The following is a 27,082-nucleotide window of genomic DNA, read 5'->3' on the forward strand; positions in this document are numbered from 1 at the left end:
CTTCTCAGAAATTTTCTTCTGAAGCAATTATTTCTGAAAATAAATGTTTCAGGAGAAAAAGGTATGGATTCTCCCATTGCTGCTGGGCCTTTAGTCTACAGGAACCACCGATGCCGTTCTCTGTCTCAAGTCAGAGCACTACGAGTGAGCTGCGTCCGCCTCCTCTGGGGGACCTCCTGCCAGCCACCCCAGGTCTTCTCATGGCTGTTGCCTCTCTGACACGGTGCCCCTGGGAGCAATGTGCCCACCCCGTGTCCTAAAACCCTGCAGAGCATGGGGAAATGGGGCCCTGAGCCGTTTATGGCACCGAGCTGGGGAATGGGGCAGCTCCTGGTGTCCTTCACCTCCTCCATCCCCACATGGCGCCTCGCACCCCCTGCCAACAAATATCCTTCAATACAACCAGAAACGTGTACGGGGCAGACGGAGGCGGTAGGGCTCAGCGTGACGACCACCCTTGGGACCACATTTGTGAGAAAAACACCTTCAAACTCTAACTTTTGTGTTTATTTTTCTATGGGGGGGACGGGCACCGGACCGCAATGGCGGCACCCCCTTCACCGCACTGAGGCGAACCCGCTCCCGGGGCTCCCCTCACGAACCAGAGGGGCCGGGGGGCTGCGCTATGAGCCCGGCCGGAGGGCGGCGAGCCCGGGCTCGGCCCCTCCATCCCCTTCCCCTTCTCCTCCCCTCCCTCCCCTCAGGGCCGCCATTGGCGGCGCCGGTGCCGGGCGTGAGGCGGGGCCGCGGCCCCGGAGCGGGGCGGCGCCGGCAGCGGCGGGCGGCAGCAGGTGGCTCCGCACCGCTCGGCTCCGCTCGGCTCCGCTCCGCACCGCTCCGCTCGGCCCCGCAGCGCCCCGCACCGCCTCGCCGAGGCCCCTGCCGCAGCCAAGACGCCGCGGGCCGTGCTCCGAGTGAAGAATGGCGCGGCCAAGCTGGCCAAGCCACCGGCGGCGGCGGCGGCGGCGGCGGGGGAAGCCCCCGGCGGTGCCCCCGGCTCCGGGCTGTTCATGGAGCGGTCGCAGAGCCGCCTCAGCCTCTCCGCCTCCTTCGAGGCCCTGGCCATTTATTTCCCCTGCATGAACAGCTTCGACGAGGAGGACGCGGGTAGGGGGAGAGGGAGCGGTGCGGGCTCGGGGCTGGGTGGGGGAAGGAGCCGAAAGGGGCTGGGGAGGGGCTGTGGGGGGCGAGGGGACGGTGCCTGCCCGGCCACCGCTGTGCTGGGAGCAGGTAGCGAGGGGGCTGCGCTCCCAGGGGTCGGGGGCTGGCGGGGGAGCTGGGGGCTGTGGGGTGCCGGCACTCGCCCTGGCCCAAGGTGAGGGCTGGGGGTGTCAGTGGTCCCCACCTGTGGGCTCCTTTTGGGGTCCCCTTCGGCTCCCCGGCCACAAGGAGCGGCTGCCCAGGGGTGGTCCAGCACCCACGGTGTGCCTGGCGCTGGGATGCCCACCAGTACGCATCAGGGAGCGTGTGTCCGCGGAGGTTAGGAGGGAAGGCGTTTCGTGGCGATGAAACATGCTCTGTCTTCCCATCGGTATCGAAACCGGGGGAGATTTGCCAAAGAACAGCTTCAGCATCAGCCGCCTGGTGCTGGCTGCCTCCAGGGAGGAGGTGGGTTTGCTGCCGGACATCGCGGCCGGCTCTCAGGCTGGTTGGGCTGAGGGGTGCTGAGCCTTCAGGGCTGGGGAGCGGGGCAATCAGTCCCTTTAAACGAGAGTGAAGTGGATCATGACATACATGGAAGTGCAGAAGCCTCTCAGAGCGGGTGCGGTGGTTTTTGTCTGCTTTGTAAAGACGTTTCTGGCCTCAAAGAGTTGGCAGTGTCCATAAAATGAGACCAAGCTTCAAAAAGAGGGCTGTAGGGTAAGGAAAAGCAGGAAAGAAATTGGATTGAATGGGAAAGGAAGGGCACCGGGTGCTGGAGAAGGTGCCGGGAGTGGAGGGCAGCACAGCAGCTGTGTGGGTAGGGAGGGCACAAGGCAGTGGATGCAGTGGCTGTAAGCGCTTCATCTGTCCCCAGTGGCTCACTCGTAAATGAAAGATGTTTTTCACAGTCCGTGCTGTGCAAGAGACCGAACCCATACATGAATCTGAGCAGCAAATAATGAAAGTTGGTAACTAAGGCGTGTTTTAACATGGACTGTCATGGTTGCATCCCTCAAAATGCCGGCATGCTCCTTTGTCTGGGAGCTCATCCCAGGATGTGCAGATGCCAGCAGGAATACATGGGCAAATCAGCACTGCTGCACCTTTAACATTGTTGTTTCTAAAGGAATTGACGTAAGAATAAATTCATCATCTGTGTGATTAACTTATGATTGTCATCAGCATCATGCAAGGATGCCAGGCAGCAGGCAGAAGATTGCATCCTCCAGTGGATAGATATTTATTTTAATGTTATCCTCAACATTTTGCTCTTGATTTATTTTCACTTCATGTTTGGTTTGGATGCCGGGGAGCATGCATGGCGATAATGGGAGCTTTGGGAAGTCTTGGCGCTGTTGCTTCAGAAATGACTGATGGTGAGACATGCTGGAGTACAAGCACCCGGCGCGAAGCCCTGAGCAGCATTTCGTTCCCTGCTGCCCAGCCCCTTTGCTCGGCACTGGGTGATGGTTTAAGCAAATGCTTCCTGTTCCAGCGCTTAGAAAAATGGGTTTGCACACAATTGTATTTATTTATTCACACTTAGTGAATGCTCATGCATGAATGCTGATAGGCTGTCTTTATACAGCACAAGTGCTCACCTCTGAATTAAATAAATCTACAATTAAGACCTCATTCTCCAGCAGCTTAAGAGAGGATCTTGCCTGCCTGAGTTAGCCTCATCAGTAAAGCTGTTTGGGGTGCTGTGCAGCACACCGGGGATGTTGCAGCGTTTATTTCTGTATTTTGTGCCTCTGAATGTGTGTTCAGACACGTATGAGCAACCAGTAAGGATGAGTGTGTGCTGCTTTGTATTTGTGTGTGTGTGTTAAAACCAGAAGCCTGGATTTTTTTTTTTTTTTAAGGAAGTAAATGTCACAAAAGGGAAATGATAAATGATGAAATTGTGCCAGAAGAGATTCTGTAATTTTCATGCCCATGCGTAGAGTGAGGTTCTGACCAGTTTGGGTTGCAGTGTGATTTCTGTCCAAAAAAAAAAATAAAATCTTGATAGCTCATTCAGGGAGGTGAATGTTGCATATGGCAAGATGTTCTCCACAGGAGGTGGCAGCAAAAAAATAAATAAATTGATCCCACGAGCATTGGTAAAGTAAGCAAGCTTATTTCAAACAGGCACATCATCCATTTTGTCTGAAGCTGAGAAGCACATCTTTAGGAGAATGCTCATCCTACGGAAAAAGACGAGGAGTTGATAAATGGCCACACCACTCCTTCTGAACAGAGGTGCTTGGGAACTAATGAGAACTCAAATCATCAAACAAGGACAATTTTTGAGTTGTTTCATTTGAGTTACTACAGGTGGGTCAGATTAAAGGGATTAGAAGGAAGTTTTCAGGAGAGCCCATGCTGAGAGGTGTGGTGACATGGAAACAGCTAGCCAGGTTTGGCCAGTGCTGGAACCATCTGGGGGTTCTAGGATGTTCCACTTTTTCTCTTGAAAAATGGATCTGCTTTTGAGAAATGCTTTTACTTGTAATGTTTCCTTTTTTGTATTGGCCCTTTTGTTAGTGTCCATCTTTCAGGCAGCAGATGAGAAGGCTGTTCTCAGCTTCTCTTCTGCTTGCCACAAAACCGGTGATGATGTGAGAAAACTGATTTCTCGGCAGTGGAGTGGATGCAGATGCTGCTCGTATCACAGTGCACAGAGGCTGGAGGCGAGTATACACAGGACAGTGATGGCAGTGAAGGACCTGGAGCGAGAAAGTGGATTTTCTGAATGCTTCCAGAGCTAATCACCCCGTGGGGAGGGGGTGATAGAGCCTCAGATGTGTGCCGTGGCAAATAAGATCACGTGCCTGTCTCTCCAAAGAGATGGATGTGGAGTGGCACTGAAATTTGCTCTCCTGTGTTGTAATACCCTGTTCATTCCTCAGCTGCTTACACAAAGAGGATACTCTGAGCAAACACTGAGCTCTGTTCGCTGGTAAGCTGCAGTGGGGCTCTGAAATAACAGAAATTACTGTCTGCACTCAATAGTGTAAGGACTCGAGGTTAATAACTCTTTTGATCTCGGCATGGTAATGTTGCTGTGCTTCCTGCCGGCTGAGTGCTGCTGCCTTTGCTCCACGAAGGTCCCCATCAATGTCAGCGGAAGGTAAGGATTCTGAAACTGTGGTTATTACCTGCTTAGGTGTTGGTTTAACTTATGCAAATGCCTGTCCTGAACTCTGTTAGTTTTTCCCTAATGGAGTAGTAGACTAAAAAGAGTTGTTTTTTTTTTTTTTTTTTTTAAATTAAGCATAAATGTCCAAACGGTTACATGCCTCTCTGTACAAAGCAGGGTGGTTTGCCTTGGTTGCACTTGTCCTGGGGATTATTCCTCTGCCCTGCTGGCCTTTGAGGGCCTGCCTGCCATCCCGGGGCCCTCTCCTGACTTGCTTTGCCTGCTGTCCATCACCAGCATGTTAAATGTGACTGACTGCACTCTGTGCACGTTTCTCTAGAAATGCAAGCCTTAAACCCATGCATATTTTTAACTAAGCACAAATCTTGGTTGTGTGAAGGATCCGCCTTGCTCCTGTTCTTGCTCCTGGCTGGAAGCAGCAATTTGCTGTGCTGGTGGCAACGTGTCAGAAGGGCCTGAACTGCGAGGTGGCAAGTGCACGTGGCTTAAAAATAGGCTGTCAAGGACTTGCGATGGCTGTGGCAACCTGCCTTGGGGACAGCTCGCGAGCTCTGTGTGCAGGTTGCAGTCAAAAACCCCGAGCAGTGTGGAGCAGGGTGCTGGAAATCCACCGCGAGAGGTCTTGGCACTGTCCAGGACCGAGGAGGATCCTTAGGGTCAGTGGGGATGTTCTGCTGAACCCTCTGCTTGCTGCAGAGGGCCTGCACGTCCCAGCTGTGGGGCTTGGAGTTTGGGGAAATTCTCTAAAGCAGAGCAGAAGGCGAGGATTTGGTAGAGAGCAGTAGCAGTGACTTGGAGGTGTAGGCGAAAAACCCTGTGGGCTTTGGGCAGGAGAGGGGAGGTGGTTGTGCGGTGGGGGCAGTTGGTGTAAGAGGGGTCCTGGTGGGAATCCAGGAGCAGCCCTTGGCTCTGAGGAGAGGGGAGCCTCCAGCCAGGACCCTGTGCGCTGCAGAGGACACAGATCCTACCTGAAGACACACAGGTAGGGAAGGGCTAAAGATCACTGAAGTAAGGGCAGCCTGCTCTGAACTCTGTGGAACCTGCACGTCCTGCGGTGTCTCTGAGGAGTGGCATTGTCCTGAGTGCTCTCAGAGCTGGTCCTTGGGGTTGCTGGAGACACTGTGCGTGAACCTCAGGATCCAGGAGCACTTCTCGTGCCCGAGTGTCTGCTCCAGCTGTGCTGGGACTGAAGAGTGAGGGGCAGGCGTGCACCAGCTCCTTTCTCTTCCATCCCGAGTCCTGCCTTCCTTGGGAAGGAAACCTGTTTGCACTGGGAGCAGGCATCTAAGGCATGCCCCGACAGAGAGACAGGTTGGATGTCTGGGAGCCTGTAACCACGGGTCGTGTTGCAGATACAGCTGCCCTGAAGTCCAGGCATCCCTGAGTTACAGGGATCCTACACCTGTGAAAGCCTGGAGAGCGAAGAGGCTCTGATGAGGAACCAGCAGGAGCCGTGGTGCAGCTGCAGAGGACACGTCGGAGTGCAGCAGGTCAGCGGGCCACGGCCACGAGACGGCAGGAGGAGATCGTGCCTCAGCCAGCTGGAGCCAAGTGTCTGGCAGAGAGAAAATGGTTTCCAAAGTCAAAATGTCTCCTAGATACTGCCAGTAAGCCTTCTTGTGGCAGCTGCTTGTTCGGAAGAGAGTTGAGCTCGAGATAAAATTCAGCCTCGGCTGCTGCTTTCACACGCTATCGAGTACTGGCAGATGCACTGCGCCACGATCAATTGCTTTGAAGAGCAACTGTGTGAAATGTTAATTCAGTGGGTTGGTAAACGTTTAATACCGGGCTGGAACAATGGGCTGGGTGCAGGCTTCTAGGTTAGTTTAGAAAACTTTTTTGTCTGGGTTGTATCTGCTGAAATTCTCTAATTTTAAACATTTAACTTCTCTATAATTTTAAACATTAAAGAGCCGTGAAGTTATTAAATAGAGAGATCCCCTATGTAGGTTTTCAAGTTGCCATGGATATTTCTCAATGGCAACACTGTGCTGGATTGGGGTGCACATAATGTTAAAGAAAATGATGATTCAAGCATTACTCTTTTTTAAAAATATATATATTGAAATTGTTAAGTCCTTGTGGTCTGCTTTTCCTTCTTTTGGATGAAGCTAAGAGGTTTACAGACTACCCCAAACCCACTTTTATTAATTATTTGGTAGGTAGGTAACCACATTCACACAGAGAACGTACGGAGGACAAGGCAAATTATTTGCACAGTGGGGATGTTAAGTATTTTTCCTGTTAACCTTTTACAAGTGAGATGATAGTTCATCCCTGAAGCCCTGCACAAACCTAAAATCTGGGGCTCATCTGGCAATGCGTTACCCAGGGGATGCTGCAGGGCAAATCCGAATCAGCCTTGGAATAACCGGGTGTGGAGGGAGTTTGCTTGTGGCCTGATCGCTGCTATGAACCTCGCTGGCTCTCTTGTGCAGGAGGCAGTGAAAGCTGTGGCTTTTCATGGAACCATAGAATGAAAAAACATGGCTTTCACTGCCTCTCCGTGGGGTGTACCTTGGCCTCAGGTTGTCCTGGTTGGAAGGAGTGCCTTCCTCCCAGCTGGGCTCGTTCTGGCTCTGTGGAAGCAGACCTTTGTTTTACAAAGGGATTAAAACTAAAAATAGGAATGATTTTAGAGGAGCTGCTGGAACAATCACTCTTCCATCAAAGGAAGGTGTATGGAGTGAACCAACAGCAGAGGTGCCGTGGCTAATGGCTGCGGAGCCTTGTCGGGACTGAATCCGGATCAGACTTGATGAGTATCTTCCACCGCAGACCTCGGATCGGCACGGAGCTTGCCGGATTGTGCTGTTCCTGCACCTCCTGTGCAGTGAAGGCACTGCACTGAACTCTTGGTCCTGTGGATCCGCTGCCCGCTGTGTGACCGGTGTGCACGGGGAGGGCTGCAGAGGCACAGTAAGGATTTGTTCGCCTTCGAGACCAGAAGGGAGCGAGAACCCCGTGAAAGAGTCAGCTTTAGGAGCGAGGGACTTGAAACCTTTTCCTTATTTTCCCTCTACCCACAGAACTTGCTTGCAGTCGTGGAGAGCACAGCGCTGCTTCCCTCGAAGGTGACGGCGCCCAGCCGGCCGTACATCTCCTGCCGGATGCTGTGAGGATGTTGGTGCTCCCCAGCCACGTGTGCAGGAGCTGTGGAGGGCTGCCTCTGTGTCATCTCCGCCAGCCACAGGGGAAGTGTCTCTCTTCCCCTTGTTTTGCTGTCAATTTGCTGCAAATAGAGAAGTGTGTCCCTGGAAAGCTTTCTGTCTAGGAGAAACTGTTTCCTTCCTGCTTCTATTTCATGTGAAATTAATTCTAATGCAACATTTATTAATTCAAAAGCACTCTGTTCTCCAGGCTAAAAAAAATAGTCTTTACTCCGTCAGGTTCCTGCATCAGAACAAGCTGGGAAGTGCTGGAAGTGCTTTGCTTCAGCGTTTCTGTTTGACAATGTATGAACCTGCTTCGTGTGGGGGGATAATCATGTTTGGTTGGAGTAGCTGTTCTGAGAAATAATTTATCTGTGCAATTATGTTTTGAAGCCCTATCTGCCCGTATTTGAGTGCCTCGGTTAGATTAGAAACATGAGTGTTTTAATTTAGGGGATGGTCTGCAAGCTGCTGACGCAGTTAGTGGGCAGTGGGACCTGCCTTACGCGGGCTTCTCGGGCCTCCCATCTCCTCCGCCCCTGCTCTTTCCCGCAGCCACCTGCCTCGAAGCACGGCCAGCGTGGTTGAACGAGGATTTCTAGTCCTCTGCCGAGCTGCTCGGCACCATTTGAATATCCGTGTACCCCAGGAATGCTCCTCTGAGGTTTGGCTTTGGCTTCTGGGACAGGCTGTGAGAGCTGCGCTGTGTGGGGATGTGTCAGGGCAGGGATCGTGCAACACGAGCGAGGCCTCAGCAGGTGCCAGTGCTCTGACCACCTGCTGGCAGCACGAACGAACGGGGCACGCTCTGCTCGTGCTACCAAACTGTGCTTGCCTGGGATCAGCTTTTAAGCTGGATCTTTGGCTTTGCTTTTGCAAAGCAGCATGAATAAAAGGACTGGAAGCCCTGAGCCAGCTGAACTTCGCATAGGAATAAAGCAGAGCTCAGCACCCCCTGTTTTTTAACCAAATCTAGCCACAGTTCAATCCCCGTGGCAGTTAATGGGTTTCAGCCTCGTGCCATTAGCATTATATCACCTTCTTCCAACACACAAAGAACTCGCACGATCTTGCAGAAGCCAGTTAAAATGTTCAAGTGCTCAACAAGCTGGAGAGTACAGCGTGTACAGGGGTGAATCTCACATTTCTGTTAAACCTGGTTTATGACTAAGGAGCTCTTGCTCATGTCTGCGTGTCCTTACTCCGAGGAGCATAGGGGTGGGAGGTGTCCTTGAGAAGTCACTTGTCAGCACCCCAGCTTGTTGTCATCTTCCTGCTGAAGTTTCTAATTAGAAGGACAGCTTTCCTGAAAAATTCAACCTAAATCTTTAAGGAAATTAAGCGCGTTACTGGTGTCTTGCTCCTAGTGACGCGGGAGGCAGCCGATCGCTGCTGGCTGTAGGGGAAGGCTTCGCTCCTCTTCCCCGTGCTGATACCCCGACGTCAGGAGGTGACCGTCATCGCCACGGTCGCTCTCTCTCGTCCCTCTCCCTCCTTTTTAGCCTCTTGCTTTTTACATTAAAGAAGCCTGATTTGGTTCTTAGCACGGAGCACTTTGCCAGCACTGCGTTGCCCTCATTGCTGTGTTCAGGCTCTTGCTCGCGGAGCATCATGGACACTGCTCTGGCTGAGCTCTGCCCGGCTGCTAGCAGAGAGGAAATCATCCCCCACGCTTCGGGGACGACGTTCCTATAAATGCACAGCATTTGCAGGAGCACCCCTCTTCCTGACTTGCGTTTTGGATGTGATCCGTGCCCCTTTCCAGATTGTTCTGTGCAGGATTGCTGCCTGGCTGCTCATTCCCTCTTTGGCCTTTGTGCATTTAATTTCTTTCTGCGTTCGGAGCTACTGCTTGTGCCTTTGCTGAGTCTCCTCTCACTGATTTGTGGGGTGACCTATTTTATCCCGTCGGTACCCGCCTAAATTCTGTGTCTGCCATTTACCCAGACCTGTGCTGCGGGACATTGGTGGGATTTGGGGTTGGGGACATGGCTATACCAGGGAGCTTTGTCCCCCCAACTCTGGGCGCACTGCACTGTTTTGGATGGTTTTGGCAGCCTGAGAAGCAGAGACCTGTAACTGAGGATCCACAGGTGAACTGCAGCATCCCTGCAAACCTCTTGGGACTGTGAGGTGTCTCCCTCCCCATGGCACGTGTGATTTTGTCCCTCTCTGGATCTCACCATCCCCGTAGCTGTAAGAGCTCGGTGTTTGCGGGGTCAGACCTGCCTCCAGTGCTGTGGGACTCCCACCGGCTGCCCACCGATACCGCGAGTACTGACAGCTAGCAGGAAATGTGTCCTGCCACGGGGATGGGAAACACGGTAATTGTGTCACAGCCAAGATGTCTAAGAAGATTAATGTGTTTTTTCTTTTTTTCTTTTTTTTTGTTGGAAATCCAGCTCCTCATTTAGCACTTCTCAGCATCTTGGAAGGATTGTGTGGGTGGCTGGTGTTTTGTTTTTTTTTTTTTTTAATTTTATTTCTACTATTTACCTTTCCTTTCTTGTATTCGATGCGTGAAATCGCAGCACAAGTAAAAAGGAAAAATTGACTCCAAATTTAAATGTTGCTGCTTTATATCCGTATTTTGTTTTTAATTGCATTGTCAGGGAAATAAATGAGAAGGCTTTTCCTCTTTCATGCTTGTCGGACTTCCAGCTGTTGTAGCCGGTTTGTTCCTAGAGAGCCACATCATGGCAAATACGACCCAGTAGCGCTCTGATGTCCATCACGTGCCGCCTCCCGCTGGCTGAAGCCCTGTTAGCCCATACGAGGTCTCACTGGTGGCCCATGGGATCGGGGCAGTTGCCCTGCAGCAGTTCTGCGGGGCCCTTTTACCTCCACAGGGGTTTTAAAAATTCATCCGATGGTGCAGGTAGGTAGCGATCCATTCTAACTTCTGTGGTTTGATAGTTGGCCACTGCTCCCCACCTCAACAAAACAAAAACCCCACAACCAGGATGAGTTGCTGTCACAGCCCACTGTTACGTTTCCCCTTTGGTCAGAGGTGATTTCGGTACCTGTCAGGAAGCACACGGTTTTGTACCTGGTCTGCCTGATCCCTGTACATCTGCCTTTGGGAATCACAGCCCACAGATGCATCCCCTCTGGATTTGGGATTTTTGTTTCTTTGTAATAAGACGGAACAGGCTAAGTTGGTGTAGCTCAAGATAAAAACAAGCTTTCTGCCACGGATCGTGGTTTTGACAACCAGAGCACGTGCTTGTTTTAAATATTAAATATGGAAAGTTGGGCAGAAACGCCTGCGAGTTTCGGGCTCTACTTTTTATTGAAAAGGAATGGGATTTCGGGCCGCATCTGCCCACAGCCATTGTGAAAATCAGCAGCAGTCCTGCTTGTGTGAGGCTGAAGCTCTGCTGGTCCGGGCTTGAGCCAGCGAGCGGAGGAGCAGCCTCGGGATGGGAACAGGCTGATGGAGGAGCACTGAGAACGCTGGTGTGGAAACCAGGGCAAGAAATGCCCCAGGTGGGTGTGCAGACCAGCACCTGGCCTGGCAGATGGTACACATGAAATCAGAGTGGTTTATGGAGCTGGTTTTGTTAAAAGCTTCCTCGTGTGCTTTTGAAAGCTGCCAGCTTGGTCAAAACCCACCGCCCGGGCGCTCCGAAGGGGCTGCAGGGACACCCGTGGTGAAGCTCTGACAGCCCCCTCGTGCGGGCGTTGCAGGCTGCCACGTCCTCGCTGCCTCTCGGAAATCAGACGGTGTCAAAATGTTGCGCGGTACGGGGACATTTCCATGGTAACGTCAGCATCCCATGGCACCCGCTCCTGTGCCATCGCTGTGCCTTCCTCCTGCGGCTGGGGCCGTCGCGGCACCCAGCTACGGGCTCTGTGAGCTGCGGGATGGGGCTGAGACTGGAAGAGGTGCCCTCCCTGCCCGTCGGGGTGCCTGCAGTAAGGCAGGTATTCCTGCTTTCCACGGGGCGGTTCCTGCATAATTCAGCTTTAAAGCATCTGCCCCTGTTTTCCGCAGCGCCGGAGGAGCAGCATCTCGCTGGAAGATCTGCCGTGCTCCTGGCACCCCCAGCACCTGCTCCTACCTTCGGCTCCTTGTTGGGGGCTCCAAGATCACTCGATGGGGGAAATGACCTTGCCACACGTGGGGCCAATCCCTTCAGCAGCCTCCTGCATGCAATCCATCGGCTGCTCCGGGCACTGCTGGCCCTGGGGCCACCTTGGACAGCAGCCTCAGGTCTTTGGGTAGAGCCCCCATGGTTTTGGTCTGCCTATAAATGCTTCAGTTCCTGCTGCTACTTCTGCGCTCACAGTGTCCCGCTAGGGTTCTCAGCATTTCCCATCTGTTTTTTCCCCCTTTTCTTTCTGTATTTACACGTTTCCACCAGGTGATGTTTTCCAAAATTAGCATCGTGGATTTCTTCGCGGTGCAGACAACACATGTTTGTTGGCTCCTTTCCCTTGACATCAAGAAAGCTGTTCTCAATGTTTTATTGATAAGCTAGAGACTTGGCAAGGAGCAAGCTGAAGATACTCTCTGTATGGCAGCCCGTGGCCGTTCCACCACTGATATTTTCCACTCCTTCTCGACTCTCTGGGACAACAGTTTGTTTTGTTTTGTTTTGTTTTTAAATCCTAAACTCAATTTTGCCAAGATCCAGCCCAAGCCAGGTGCCCCTACCATGGCATCATGTTGGTCCTATTTCACTGTTTCCTATTTTTGACTCCATGCCACCCAGTTTACCTACTAGAGAGGCCCATGAAACGTTGTATGGGTGGTTGAGGTGAAATTTGGCTTGCAGCTGTAGGAGTAATATCAGGCTAATTATCCACAGTCCGTTTTCGTTGGTGTACTTGACACCGTTTTCACAGTCTGTTCGCTGCAACCATCTGCTTGTAGGACAGACTGACTGTGGAAAATCAGGAAGTCTTCATTCGGGCCACAATTGTGCTTAATTTCCTGAAATCTCTAAAACTGTTTATTTCCCTCAGCACCTGCCGTGGCGTCCAAAGGCTGGGCTTCCAGAGCTGAGCTGTCCAGGATATGAACCGCACACGAAGTGTTTGGGAGGCAGGCGGTGCAGGGGGAAGTGAATCCTGGTGGGGTGACATCATGATGGGCTGAAAACATTTAATTGATCAAAATGCTCATGAATGATTTCCCAGGCTTCTGTCTGTCCTGTTATGAATGTTTTTGTGTACGGGCTGACTGATACAAAAGTGTTCTGCAGGTGTCGGTAATGTGGATTCGAGCAGTATTTTGCCTTAGTAAATGGTTTGAAAGCTGGATTTTGCCTGCTCTAATGCTAAATATCTATGATAGCAAAGATTCTCATCCTTTTATTTCAGTTTGTAAGGAAAAAAAAGAAAGCTTAACATCTTGATATGAGTGCGTCTTGCTAGGCATTGTGAAAGATTCATTGACCTGTTCTCGTGAGCTCTTACAGTTCTCAGATTCGAGATGAAATTGCAGTCAAAAGCAAACATTTTAAAACTTGCTGATCTAAGTGGTCTAATAGTCGATGTGTTTTTTCCCTTAATTTTCCTGTGCTTATCTCTTCAGAACTGCAGGTGTTCAGTCCACTAAGGCTGCAGCACACAAAGAGGAAAAGAGCTGAAAAACTAGGACAGAGTTGGATTATATTTAACAATGTTCTATTTCAACTTGACAACCAGCTATCGAACACCTACAAGTTTGCGACTGTGATTCACTCGGAAGCTGACATAACTGATGTCACGTTGTATTAATAGCTACAGAATCGTAACTGCATTTAGCAGCGAGTTTCATTAACAGCCTCTACAAACACACTGACAATCGTTTGAAAACCTGAAAATATTAGGTGTATATAAAAATGGATTCTGCCATAAAGGAACCTCCCGATACTGCCAAATGTGTTTACAGCAAGTTCTTGCAGGTGTTATGCATAATAATTCCTCTTTAGCACTTTCAGTTGGTCTTACTGATGGCAAAAAAAAATAATGTTTGAGAACTGATCCACGCTCCTAAATTAATTCCAAGCTGCTGATCTAGTCGGGTTACACACGAGCATGCTTGGCGCTTGCGGCCACAGCAGTTTTCTTGGCAAGTGGAAGCTGTCCAACAGCCTCCTGAACGGGGCAGGCCGTTGTGTTGGGAGGCAGTCGGTAAGCCTGCAGGGGTTGTAGTTAAACACTTGGGTTTCAGCTGGAAGTGTTGTTCTGAAAGCTGCGTCTCAACAATTCTCTGCGAGCTGAACGGAGCTGCCTGAGTTCAGCTCCCTGTGGAGCTCCGCACGTTTTCCTCGGGTGGGCTGCTAGCCACCTCCGAGATTTTCCGGGGGAGGTGGGAGTGCTGAGCGTTTCCTCCCAGCTTTTTTTTGGAGATGCTGAGTCAGTAGCTAGCGATGGTGGCGTGTAACCGATCCTCACCAGCCTTGGTTAGCTGTCCCGGGCTGAACGAAGCCGTTACTCTGCGGCCTTTCCACTCTCCGTATGCACTGTCTTAGCGTTTGCCTAACTGGCAGGAAAGGTCAAGACTGGCTCCAGAAGTGAAATGAAAACTGAGAGTCCAGAGGGCGTGTGGATGTCAAGATATGTGCTCAGACTCTTGCTGGGACCTGCAGCCTCCCCTCCCAAAATGTCTCTGGGAGTAATCTGTGGAGCCGTACGTACATTTTGGGTAGGCTTTCTAAACTCTGGGTACCTCTGAAAAGCAGTCCGCTGCTCCTCACGGCAACCATCTCCTTCCCTCAGTTCCTTCTGTCTGTTACATACTTTGCCTGGCCTCTTGTCTTCCTTCTTGCTATGAATAATTCAGTCGGGTTTAAATTTTAAGGCGACACCTGTCTCATCCATCTACCACCCGTATTTGACACCTGTCACTTGGCTTTTGCCACATCCTGGCTTTTGCTAACCTCCAACATCCGGGCTGGCCTCCCCTGCCCTCTTTGAGAGGCTGCCAGTCTCCCGAGACCAGCAGGGGTGAACGACGAAAATGCAAACAACAGCCCTTTGAAAGGCAAGGGAACAGCATTATTTATTTTAAAAAGATGGAAACCATGGGCAATTTTTCTCCTTGTACCTCGCAGGGTTAGAAACATTGTCTTCAAGCACAACACCAAATGGCCCCTCTCCCTTCCTCCTCATAGAGTCCTAAGTAGCTGTCCAGACAATTAAGCATATTTTGTGATCTTCCCATGACATGGCTTTGTTTTAAACGTTGCAGTGGCAAATCTGCATTGGACACAACCCAGCAAGCGATCGCACCACCTCGGGCTCACCGTGTCTGTGCTGAAGCAGCCTATGACAGCGAAGGAGTGTAATTAACAAGGCGCACAGAACGAGATTGGAAAAAGATGTGAAAATAAGCAGAAGGATTTGAAAAGGATTAGGAGAGTAAATGACAAACCAGTAGTTAAATGGTGCATGATTAATGACTGTAGAAGTAAAAGGTTGACTAAATATTGTGACTCTGTAATGGCTGCCCCAAAGTAATAGAAAATACTTAGTTCAGAAGGCTCCAGAAGTGGATTTGTATCGACGCATGCTGACTCTGGGGTTAGATGTGGCTTAGGTCTTAGACATTGGCTTAGGTCGAGGTGAGCACCCCGGGGCCCTTTCCTGGTTGAGTCGATGACCTGAAATCCATCTCCCACCTCTAATATGGCAGATCACCACCGAAGAGTCAGGTGCCCACTGAAGTCCTGCGGGGGTTTATTCCCGCTGTGAGCCTTGGCACAGGTGGTCATATCAAAACTGCCTGGAGTCACCGAGTCAACCGGTGGCTTTTTGTGGGATTAAAGGAAGTACATCGGTACTGCAACATGTTGCTGTGTGCTGCAGAGCCTTGTGTGGGCAAACAGAGCCTGGAGGAGGTGCAGCTTCCACGGTGGTTAGAGGAGCACCTAGGAGTTACTTGGGGTGACTGGAGGGAACCTGGAGTACCTCGCTCTAACTCTGTCCTCATGCTGCCTTTGTCACTTCTGAACGTACCTCCTGATCTGGGGCTGGATTTTGTCTTTTTTTTGTGTCATTATTTCTTCATCCTGATTTTCAAGGAGGCACCAAACTCCTGTGTATATTTAGCAAATACACTGTTGAGAACTGAGCAAAATATGGGTGTTCTTTATTGATGTAGCACCTGTCTCTCTCACCTCTCTACTGTTTTAGGGTCCTTGCTGACGTTGTCTTTCCCTTCAAACTGTTTTCTTTAAGACACAGAAGAACAGATCTGAGGATGGCTGGAGGCCCCAAGCTGTATCGTTAGGTTTTAAAGGGCAAGATTTGTATCGAACCTCTAAAAGCCAACAGAAGTTCAGAGTGCCAACCCATAATATCGAGATGCCGACCAGAGATTTGTAGCTGACCCAGTTTTTCCATTAGGAACATTAAAGCAGAGCTGCAAGGTAGGGAAACTTTGAAAGCAACTGAGAGGGCTGAGCACACGGTTTTGGCTATCGTGACGAAAATTTGCTGAGCATATTCTTTAACCTTTGGGTTTTGGTGCATGTGCTGCTTAGAAGGGAGGAAGCTATGTAGGGCATCTGCTCTCTGTTCCTCACTGGGAAGATGTTCAACATTGGAGGAAACCGTTTCTATGGTTTTCTTCTTTTTTTAAGCAAAATCTCATTACTGTCAAGAGTAACATTTTTCCTTGTACTGCTTTTTTATGACAACAGCGTTGGCCATAACTCGTGAAATATAATTACAAGTTTCTTAGGTCTTTTTGCATGTGGGCAACCAGCACAAACCTTCCTGAAGGGGATGAGATTTTAGGGAGATGGTCTTGTTGACTCTAGCAAGGAATCCCACAAATCTTCTGGAGGCTGTAGGCACCTTCCCCCAAGTCAGAGGCCTGGGGTGTGCGGCGTTAATAGCCTGTAAGGCTGTAAATAGTTAACTCTCAACAAAATGTCTGAGTGACTGTCATCCTGTTGGTAAAGTTGGCATTAAAGGTGTATATTAAGAATCTCTTACTCTTCAAAGATAAAACCATCTATATAAGATGAGTCAATATGAAACGTGCTGTCCCTGTGGGATGAGGGACTGTATGAGAGATGGATTTCTATTACCCATTTGCTTTATAATTGGGATCCTTGAATAAGGTTCTGTGTTTGTTAAACACGAAGGAGTGTGTGTGTGTGAATTTAATTTAATGCAACTGCTGTTTTATTTGTAGTGCTTTCAATAGGAACATCTTTCCACTGTAATATAACGGGCTGTGCAGGACGGGTTTGGCTATGGCAGGTAGGCTTTAGGAGAGTTCAGTTCTCTCCTGGGTGCGTTGCAGTGGGAGTTACTGGGAACAGCCAGCTGTGAAAGGAGAAGAATAGATCCCCAGCCCATCCTGCATGTAAGAAATCTCGGAGGACTCTTACGCAGCGCCAGTCATATAAATTGAGTTCAGATGGAGAAGAGAGCTGTAAATAGGTTACTGTCAGCCACCCATCATCCGCCTCTTGGCTTCAGCGGAGTGAAGGTGGGAAACAGCCGTATGAAAGAACTCAGTGATTGCAAAGAGAAATTGCTTCTTAGATGAAATTGATGTCATCACTTGCCATGTTTTAACGAAGAGATAAGATGCAGCGTTTCCTCTTCCAGATTTTCAGCGGACTGGCAGCCTGAGCATATCAGTAAAGCTGTCCCAAGGAAAATCAGACTCTGTGTTCAGCAGCTCCCATCTTTTGCGGTTTAGTCTTTAAGCATTAAATTGCTTTGAGCTCAATAATTTATCTCCCTCCAACTGCCTTATTGTCACTTTGATTTATTAATGCGTTGGCTTGGGCAGCTGTCCTAATGCTGTATCACAGCAAAGCAAAACCAAGGGCTGTGCTGAGCACAGATTGCAAATGTGAGCACGTTTTGTGTGACCAATATACCCTTCCTCTGTAGCTGGTCCCGGAGGGACGACGTGGTTGGTTGAATGGGCATGCAAAAACTGGAGCTCCTCAGCTCTAACCTCGTTTTAGCACTCGCTGTCTCTCTCTTCCAACACTCACCCTCTTCTTACCTTCTCTCGTTGTAGAAGAACTTGAGCTCATGCTCTCCTTCTTTCTTTTCCTTCCCAGGAGTAGGTTGCGATGCTTAATTAGATAATGTTTGCAGAGCGGTGAACAAAAATTGCCAAGGGTTACTGTCCTCGCTGGTATTATTAGAGCTGGAGAAAGGCTGCCAGAAGGTATTGATTACTTGGTAAAAATAAGCCCTTCAAACTTCTTTGGTCTTTATTCATTACTGCTTTTTATCTTTGCTTCCTGCAAACATTTCAGAGGGTGGATTTGTTTGCCAAAAGATCAAAACAAAGCGTTGACAAATCCCGGTGCCAATTTGTAGCCTCCTGTGTGGGTGACATCAGAGGAGTTTTTGCAGTGCTCTGGAAAGTCTTTCTAGGATTTACATCCACTGGGATCCTGGAACGGCTTCGTGACCAAAGCGTCCAAGTAGCCAGGTAGGGGTAGGAAACGGAGTATCAGAAATAAGGAGAGAATTTCTCTGGGGTTTGTGAAATGCTGTTATTTGTAGAGGCTTGTATATAGTCTACAAAGTTCACGTTGGTTTGTTTAGTGAAGGTTGCTGGTGGGTTGGGTGCAAGCTGAGAGTTGTAATGTACAGGGGGTGCTGCTGAGGGCGTGGGGGCTGGCTGCTGGGAAGGGCTCGCTGCCTCCTGTGTTTTCCAGTTCATCTCACAGCGATGCTGTACCTCGTGTACCTCAGTGTGAAAAACAAAATGTCACACTTTGAATTCATTAGGCAGCTGTGCAAAGGACTGGGGACCGTTGGAAGAGAAAGCTGCTTTACATAGCAGTAAAACGCAGTGGAGAAAGTCACATCTCTGTAGTAGAAAAAATGAAAAAGTCAAATTTTGCATAACTTTCACAGGGCCGAGTCGTGCTTTGTAAGATGAAATTTCTGAGAAGGGTTTTACAACAGAAGGACTCTGAGAAGGAATGTGACTCGCAGGGTGCCAGGAGGATGCACCGCAGTCTCCTGTGGATCCAGAGAGCTGGAATTGTGATTGGCTTCAAAATCAAACGCCTTATAGCCTACTCTGATTGAAGCGGGTGGTCGGAGCAGACGTGAAATCCAATGCCTTTCTCCAGAGTAGGCCAAGGGCAAGGCATGGACCTCCAGCCATCTGCACACCTATGACCTGGTAACTGCTGCAGCAGGGAGACAGAAACCTGGGTTTGGGGGAGCCTGCGAGGTGCTGCTGTGCGTGTGTCAGACTCGCAGACGGGTTCTTTGGTTATCACAGCTCCCCTTCGTGTTCGTTTTCTGCCATTATTCCCAGCGCTGAGCTCCTGTGAATTAGCGTTTGGGTAACTGGGGAGGTTTTAAGCAAATACTGCTGACTGCACGCAGTGAGGGACCTCCAACAAGCTGAGACCCGACCTGTCGCAGAGCAGAGGGCACATCTGGTCAGAGCCATCCATTAGCAGGTCCTGTGCTGGCCTGGCACGCCAGCCTGCTTGCTGGCAGCCCCTTCTGGGCCTGCTGGCCGTCATTACTCTGCAGCAGTCTTGACCAAACACCGGCTTCGTTCCTTTTAAGACTCATTGCAATTCATGAACAGAAATGACAAGAACCGTCAGCAGCTGCTGTAAACTCATCCCCCAGTGCTAGTTGCTCAGATTTCTTCTAGAATTAACGAAGATGTGAGCAAGCTTTCCAGCTGCCTGCTGTGTGAAGGATGGGTGAAACAGGGATGTTTTTTTTTCCATTTTGTTAAATCAAGAGGCAGAAGGAATGTGCAGCTGGGTAGGTACAGCACCAAGACGAGGCTAAAGGGAGGGGTGGTGGTGCTGCTAGGAAGTGGCAGAGAGGTTTCTTTTATTATTGAGATGTGTCATAACCCATCAGTATCCTACAGACAGCAGAAGAGCCATGGGACACCAGACAGCGAAGACATGAAGTATGTTTTTAACGTTGTCTCAGTGGAGCTGTTTGCATGTAGTTGCCTGTTTGAGGAAACCCCTGAGTATAGGTTGTAATCCTGGTGCTGCTCAGGAAGTCCTCGTGCGGGTGTTGCAGCATCCCGGTGGTCCAGGCACACTCAGCATGCCGAGGGGTGAAGAGCTGGTGCTCTGCGGGGGAAAAGGGTCCTGGTGGGCTGGGCACAGATGGTCACTGGTAACCAGTGATAGGACCAGAGGGAATGGCCTCAAGTTGTGCCAGGGGAGGTTCAGGCTGGAAATGAGGAGACATTTCTGCTCAGCAAGAGCAGTCAGGCACTGGGATGGGTTGCCCAGGGAGGTGGTGGAGTCACCGTCCCTGGGGGTGTTCAAGGGAAGGCTGGACGTGGTGCTGGGGGACATGGCTTAGTGGGTGATGGTGGTGGTAGGGGGGTGGTTGGACCAGATGACCTTGGAGGTCTCTTCCAACCTTAATGATCCTGTGATTCAGGGCGCAGGCCCAGCCTCCACCCACAGCCCAATATATTCCTCTGCTCCTGATTTTTATCCCCTCCCTACTGGTTTAGTCCCGTTGCTTTTCAGTCCCTTGTTAATGCCCAGCAGTGTCACGATGCCCCATGGCGAGGAGATGGCACTTGGCAGCGAGCAGAGTCCGCTGCCCCTCTCTCGTCCCGATGCCCTAAATCCTTGGGACGAGAGGTTCTGGGCCGTGGGTTGCCACAGGGCTGCGGTGGGGCAGCCTTTAATTTTAGCACGTTATGCTGGATAATGGCAGTAATAGAAAGTCAATTTATAGGCAAGAACAAATTGCCTTTTTATGTGGGGAGGAGGATAATTCCTCCCCTGTGTTACATTATTAAATTTGTAATCTTCATTTCTAATGCTTTTCAAAAGAGAATATTAACAGAATCTACAATACAGATTTTAAATTTATGAGCTGCATTTTTTTCCCCAAATTCGTCAGATTGTATAATTTATCTTTAAAGGTGAACTTCAGCAAGGTTTTTTTTTTTTTAACTTAATGAATTAAAATCCCTTACTCGCTACCTATCTCTGGACAAGCTTAAAGGCTCCAAAGATACTTAAATTTTAAATAGAAATAATGGAGATCTATTTCCATCTTTGCTGAGTGGTGAGTTCTGAGTTCAGGCTTATTCCCTAGCGATAAAAGACACCAGCAGAAAAAAATGACACATTTTTGTATGCCGTTTGCGAGGGAGAAGGCTGTGGTGATGCTCTTTTTTGTTGCCAGGGAAACCGAGCACTGAACCGGTGGCAGGAGAGGGAGGAGAGGAGAGGAGAGGAGAGGAGAGGACGATGCTGCTCTGCCCGAGCTCGCTCCGAAATTCTCACTTGTGGTCAGGGACTGCATGGGCTGGGACCTGGCGTCTCTCTCCAAAACCCATTTTCTGATGTGCCTGAGGTTCAGTTTCATGATAGCTGAAATAAGTGGGCAGTTGCAGCTCCGTCCTGGCACAGGTCGCTTCTGGCACGCAGGCAGATGGATGCGGTCACCAGCGTGGTCCCTGCATGGGGTGCTCTGAAGACAGCTTGGGGGGAAAAGGGGTTGTGTGGCCAGGTACCAACCTCAAGAAATCCCAAGGCCTTTTTACCTCAGCACAGCCTCCACTTAAGCATGAGAAGGTGTGTACAAGTGAAATGCAGGTCTAAAAGCAAGCGGCTTGTGGCACGGACACTTGGCTAGCAAGGGTAACGTGCGGTGTCCTCTGCTGACCTCTGGGGCCTTGCTGTGCGTGGCCAGGAGCTGCCTGGTGACAAAGTTCCCACCAAAGGTTGTTTCTTTACGTTAAAACGTTCCCTCCCAACAAACAGAGATGCACATTGCTGTGTATTGCCTGATCTTGCTGGGCGGGCAGTGTTGTCTGCAGAGCTGGCACTGTGGACGTGGTCATCTCTTCTCATTTCTGCTCCCCAGGTCAAGGGAGAGAAACCAGCGAGGTGCTCTAAAGCATTGTGTTCATCCCTGCTCCTTCTACAAAATGCATTTAGAAAGGTTTGGCACAAATTGTGGGTTTTTGGTGAACTTGCTGCCATGTATGTGTCACTGGGTAATTCAAACCAAACGAGGTTTTTATGATTTTATACCCAGCGCTCCCGTTGTGCACGCAGGAGACAGATGCAGGAGGCGGTTATGTGCCTGCCCTGTCTGTGGGTGAGCACGTCGCTTGGATGGAGAGTCCTGCACCTCTGCAGGGGCTGGGCTGTGCAACATTTTGCTTGGCTGGGAGCCTGCTAATGACCTTTCAGCGTCCCAGTTTTTAGTGGTGGATGGTGTTTTTCAGTGCTTGATGCGTTGCCTTGGCACCAGTTGAAGATGCCGTCGAGGCGGTGTGATTGACAGGGCAGTTCCCTGTGTGACATGACGCGGTGTTTTGACCGCTTTGCTTTGTAATTAACCATGAACCGCTTATGTTGGAGCTTAAAATGTGACGGCTGGCCCTGTCCTGCCTCCAGGCGCAGGAGGCCTGACCCTCTTCTTCCAGCAGCCAGAAATTGTGGCCACGAAGGGCAGGGTGCTCTGCTCGCACCCCAGCTGAGCAGGACCCGGCGCTCGAGCTGTGTCAGGGTAATCCGTGCTCCTGAAAGGTGGCCGAGTGAGACAACCCGTGTGAGCAGCGTGCCTCCGTCTGCAAGAGCAAGTCTGCTGCAGGTACTCCGTGAAAGCACCTTTGCAGAAGCCTGCCCCAGGTGGTTGTATGGCCTGGTGAAACTCAGCCGAGGAGCCGAGTGCCTGGGATTGTTCGGCTCTGCTGGAAGCCAGGCCATCGTCTCCCTCTCTCTGCGTCTACAGTGGATCAAATAACTGCCTCCAAATGGACGCGAGTTATTAAGCAGTGTGTATAATTAAAGTCAGCTCCTTGTGAATTTGATCATTCATTTCCTTAAGGAAAATATGATGAAGTAATTACAACCCAAGCTAAACAGAAATCAAATGCTATTCTAAGTGCGATTCTGCACCATGAGTCTAGTTTATGAATGACTCTGGGGCGCTGTGGCTTCGTGCCTGTTACAGAAACGTGGCTGCATTTTTAATTGTTTATAACAAATGAACAAAAGACTGCATGACTCATTTATTGTGTCAAGACCAATGCTCGCTCTTTGTGCTCACACACGTGGTTTTGACAAAGTGGCTTGCTCTTAAAAGAGCTTTGCAGGGACAGAAGAGAAGAGAAAAATCTCGTGAATGAGATCTCATATTAGAGCTTGTCAGCTTTTTCCCCTGAATTGTCTGAACGAAAACTAAACTTTACCCGCTTTAGCTGTGAATTTGAGAGGCAATTCAGTGCTGAAGCCAGATCCCAGTCCTCATGCTCTCCTCTCTCTTGATCGCTCCTTTAACTGCAGCACAGGCCTTCCATTTCAGCTGAATTTGGTGGGGAGCTAGGAGAGACGCACACCCTACGAATGCTCTGAGAAGATGGCTATGGTGGGGAGAAAGATCCAAATTAGTGCCCCAGAAAGAAGGGTCTGATAAATTGTATATCCCCCGTATTGCAAGGTGTGTTGGCTTCTCTGAGAAGCTTGGGTTGCTCCAGGGTGCTCACAACCTCAAAGTCCCCATCCACATCAGGAGAGCACAGCTCAGGAGCAGGCTGTGCGAGGTGTTTTGCCCGTTGCCTTTTTGCAGTGAGGAGCAGTGAGGTGGGCTCTTCCCAGAGGTGAGCTTAGTGAGCAGGCAGGCTCAGAAGGCTCATGAAGGGCAGAAGAGCTTCTTGCAAAGCTTCCTGGTTTAGCAAAGCACAGGCAGGGCAGCTCTTTCATCTTCTGCCGTCATTTTCTTACAGTGACGTTTTCTAGCTGCTTTATTTTTGAGAAGTCACCTCATTTTTGTGATCCTCTTCTAAACTGAGAGGTTTTCTGCAGCTCAGGCTCATTCATATTTCAGATCCCGGACTTAAACAATGTCCTCAGAGTTATTAATAGTTTAAGATGGATGGCAGAATTAGGACAGGGTGCTCTGCTTCAACTCCCTTGTAATTAACCAGAAATCCTGACCTGGCCTTTCTAACTGATGTTGGTCTGCTGGAGGACTTCCAAGGACACCTGTCGGCTCCACCGCTGGTCTTTCCTGTGAAATAACAACGGGAAAGCTCAGGGATGGCCCTGGCAAATGAACTTGCCTCTCACCTTTTGGCTTTTCATGTTTTCATGATGCCCAAATCTTCATAGCTTGCAAAGTTTGGGGTTTTGAAGCGAGGAGGTTGTGCTTTGAAGCACTGGTCATTGGTAGTGCTGTGCCTGACATTTCCCCCGGCTTAATGGGGAACAAATATTGCCATGCAGTGGTAAACGAGTTTGTGTTATTTGTTGTTACTAATAGCCCGGGGCTGTGCCAAATGTACCTGCTGTGCTTTGAGCCGGCCAGCCCAACCTTCCTGGGCTGGGGGTGTGTTTAGGTAGCAGCCCCTGGCACCTTCCAGCCGGGACGGGCAGGTGCCGAGGAGGGGTGGTTAAACTCCAAGTGACCCTCAGGCCCCCCAAATCCAAGAAGTGGCAAGATTGCCTCCCCTCTTTGCTCTGCAGCGTGTATCTATGTCGCTCATTGCATTACAGCTATCATAGCAAGGCTTTATTTTTGGTTAAACGAATCGCTCCTCGCTCAGACAGGAAAGAAGATGAAAAGCGCCCAGGCTGTGGCTGGGAGACGCGGCTCTGCCCGGGGCGGTCGCTGCAGCGTCAGCAGTGCCGTGCCTGCCTGTCCCTAGAGAGCTGGGCAGCCAGCAGGGAGGGATTTGGGTTTGCTGGGAGGCTGTTGAAGAATTGTTACAGCAGTGAACGTGCTGCCTGCACGCGGACGTTTCGTTTAATTGCTCTCTCCTGCAAAGCATGGCAGGTTGGGGTAGAGCAGGGGGCAGCGCGCTCCGTTTTCTTATAGAAATAAAAATGCAGAACCAGCCAGCAGGAGAAGCTGTTCAGGTTCTGCTCCTGCAAACGGGGAAAGCAAAAAAGACACATGGAAAGAATTCTGAGAAGTCTCACAGCAAAGCAGTTCCCATGAAATACTCTGAGAGAAATGATCAATTTTTTATAGTGCTGTGGTGCTGTAACTTTTTTTCAGTGAGGAAAAGCTTATTCCCTTTTTTAAAAAAATTATAGTCAAAAATCTCTTTAAAAGTCATTGGCAGCGCAGTATATAGGTTTACCTTTGGGTTTCTTAGCTTTGTCTCTTTTGTAGGTAGGAAAATTTGAGATTTTTTTTTTCCTTCACTGACATGTGATTTGTTGAAAGTTGCAGAATATTAGGATTGCAGAACTCATTAGAAATTTCTAAATGAGACCGTTGGCCTTTTTTCTTCTCTTATACAGCCGAATTATCAAAAAGGTCAAATAATTAAATGTAATATCATGGAAACCGTTTGTGTTTAACCTCAAAAGGAGCAGAAAAAATAGGACATTTTCCTAGTTTAAGGTAGGAAAGCGTGTCTCAGGAAGATGGGCAGCAAAGCAGGGATTCACTCGTGCTCCCCCAGCCCGGCGGTGGAGACGTGCGGGTATCGGCGGGGGGACAGCAAACTGCAGCCGGGGCAGCTTGGAGGAGCAAACTCCTGAGGAACTGGGATCTGGGCTGCGGGGTGCTTGGGAGCTGCAGGCAGGCCTGAAAACAGACGTGTGGTTTTTGGAGCTTCCCCTGCTCAGGCTGGGAGGGAGGTGAAGGCAAAGTGCTCCTCAAAGGGCTGGGGTGGGTGGAGGGAAGGACGGGCTGTGCAGGGGAGCGCTGGATCTGCGCTAATTTTAGCGTTTATAGGAAGGATGAGGAAGAAAGTTAGCTTTGGCCTACCTAAATTAAGCCCTGATGGGCTTTAAAAATAGGACTGTTGCTGTACACAGACTTGCAGACGTCCCGTACCCCCCTGAGCTCTGTAATGCTCCTCCATGGGGCAGGGGAAGCTCCCTCCTGGGCATCCCGGTGGGTAAGGAAAGGAAGCCTCTGGGGCTGCTGCCAGCTGCCTTCTGCCAGCTACCTAATAAAAATAACCCTCTGAATGATCCTGGTCTGCTCCGTGGGTGCACTTAATCTGCACAGATTAAGAATGAACATGTTAAAATATTTTTTCCACCCCACGGAAGATTTTCTGTTTAATTTGGGAAGAAAGGGTGTGACTTTATTAGTGGCTGAAACTAGGACAAGGGGAATGAAGCAAACAGCCTGATTAGTGCCCCTGTTTATCCCCAGCCATTTTCTGTCGTTTCTGGTGGATTATTCAGGCTGTGATGATAGCCTGGCATGTTCTGGAGCACGGCACAAGCTGCCTCTCTTTAGGTGCTCATAATTCACACTCCATTACGATGTCGACTTTGGGAATACTTGGCAGGATGTTGGAGCTTGCCAGGCATGATGAGATTGAGTTCATCTTGTTAAACTGCATTCCGAAATGGACTTATATATTTTCCCTTAGCAATAGCATCCCCTTAGGAGAACAGCGTGGCTCTCTCCAAGCACAGCTACCTCTGTAAAAGGGCCGGCGGTGCCCAACGCTGCCTCTCAGCTCGGTGTGTGCCAGGCTGCCGCAGGTGCTGGCTGCTCGAGCACAGCTGTGGGAAGAGTCTCCTTTTTTTTTTCTTTCTGATTCTGAGCAATGCAGTTCTTTTATTAATCACAGAATTGTTTCATGGCACGCAAATCTTCGCACAGGTCTGTAGGGGTTCAGCATCTGACCAAACAGGAAGAAATCTCACATTTTTAAAGCCGTTAGGGACAACAGCGCAGTGACAAAGGGGAAATGTGAGCGTGTTGGCTCTATCTCGGTAGAGTATTGGAATATAAAAAGCGGGTACAGTGGGCAGTGCTTCAGCAGAACCCCATAGGGTGCTGAGCTGAGGTGCCCCCGCGTCTTGTTCTTTATGGCCAAAGGTGTGCCAGAGCCGGGCTGTTGGACTCGGGGATCCTTCCTCATCTCAGTGGGTGATGCCCTCCGGATGGGCGATCGGTGCTTTCTTTGTCCATTTTCAGCCCCAAACTGGCTCACACCTCCTCTTCTCTGGGGCAGACCTTCATGGAGGAGAAAGCCAGAATCGGCTCTTCGGCTTTGACCTCGGGAGTGAAGTCAGAGGCAGTGGAAAATGAACGGACTCGCAAGACCTCCTTTGTGCAGGCAGGTTCAGCACCGTCTGCTGTGCAGCTCGGGGAACATCTCTGCAGGCTGCTGGGTCCTGTCCCACCCGTCCACGCGCCCTGGTGCCCCTGGACGGGTGCTGGCAGCAGGCACGCGGCGCTGTCTCGTTCTTCTCCCTCATCTCTGCAGATCTCTGCTGCTCGTCTCTGCTTCTACACGCTCTGCAACGTGCTCCAAGGAGCGTGTCGGCTCAGTCGGATGGGTTTTTCTCTGTTTCCCTGCTGGGGTTGTCAATTCTCCACGCTGTACGAGTGCTGCTTTGTACCTGGGCCTCGGTTTGGAGCCGGGCAGATAATTCAGTTGTGGAGGAACCCAGGTGTGCAGCCAGAGAGCTGAGCATGCCCAGGTCGATATCCCACAGCATGCAGGGATGCACACCGATGCGCGCTGCCTGGCTGGGGTAAGAACACGACACAAATGCAGCCTCTTTGCTCAGGCTTGGACTGGTCTTTCCTGAAAAAGACAGACTTATTTTGGCCAGAGCTTTGCAGTAAGAGCAAATGCAACTGGAAAGTAAGCATCCGAGTGATTTCTCTTGCTGATTTTCCCCCTTGTACTCCGAGTTTGGGAACGAAAATGCTGCCCGGGCTGCTCTGCTGGACGCGTAGGGTGTACGGGGTGGCCTCGCTGGTGCTG

The 27,082-nt window shown here is 50.2% G+C and overlaps 1 protein-coding gene across 1 annotated transcript in view; it reads left to right on the forward strand.

Moving 5' to 3' along the window:
* The first annotated feature begins 810 nt into the window (after nucleotides 1-810).
* RIMS4 (regulating synaptic membrane exocytosis 4) overlaps nucleotides 811-27,082 on the forward strand; it is a 54,892-nt gene continuing 28,620 nt past the window's right edge. Inside the window, exon 1 of the mRNA XM_084537726.1 lies at nucleotides 811-1,107. Within this exon, the coding sequence (XP_084393852.1) occupies nucleotides 1,011-1,107 (97 nt within the window). The 5' untranslated portion in view covers nucleotides 811-1,010. The remainder of the gene's footprint in view (nucleotides 1,108-27,082) is intronic.

Source organism: Aythya ferina (genome assembly GCF_964211825.1).
Source record: "Aythya ferina genome assembly, chromosome: 16".
NCBI classification, from domain to species: Eukaryota; Metazoa; Chordata; class Aves; order Anseriformes; family Anatidae; genus Aythya; species Aythya ferina.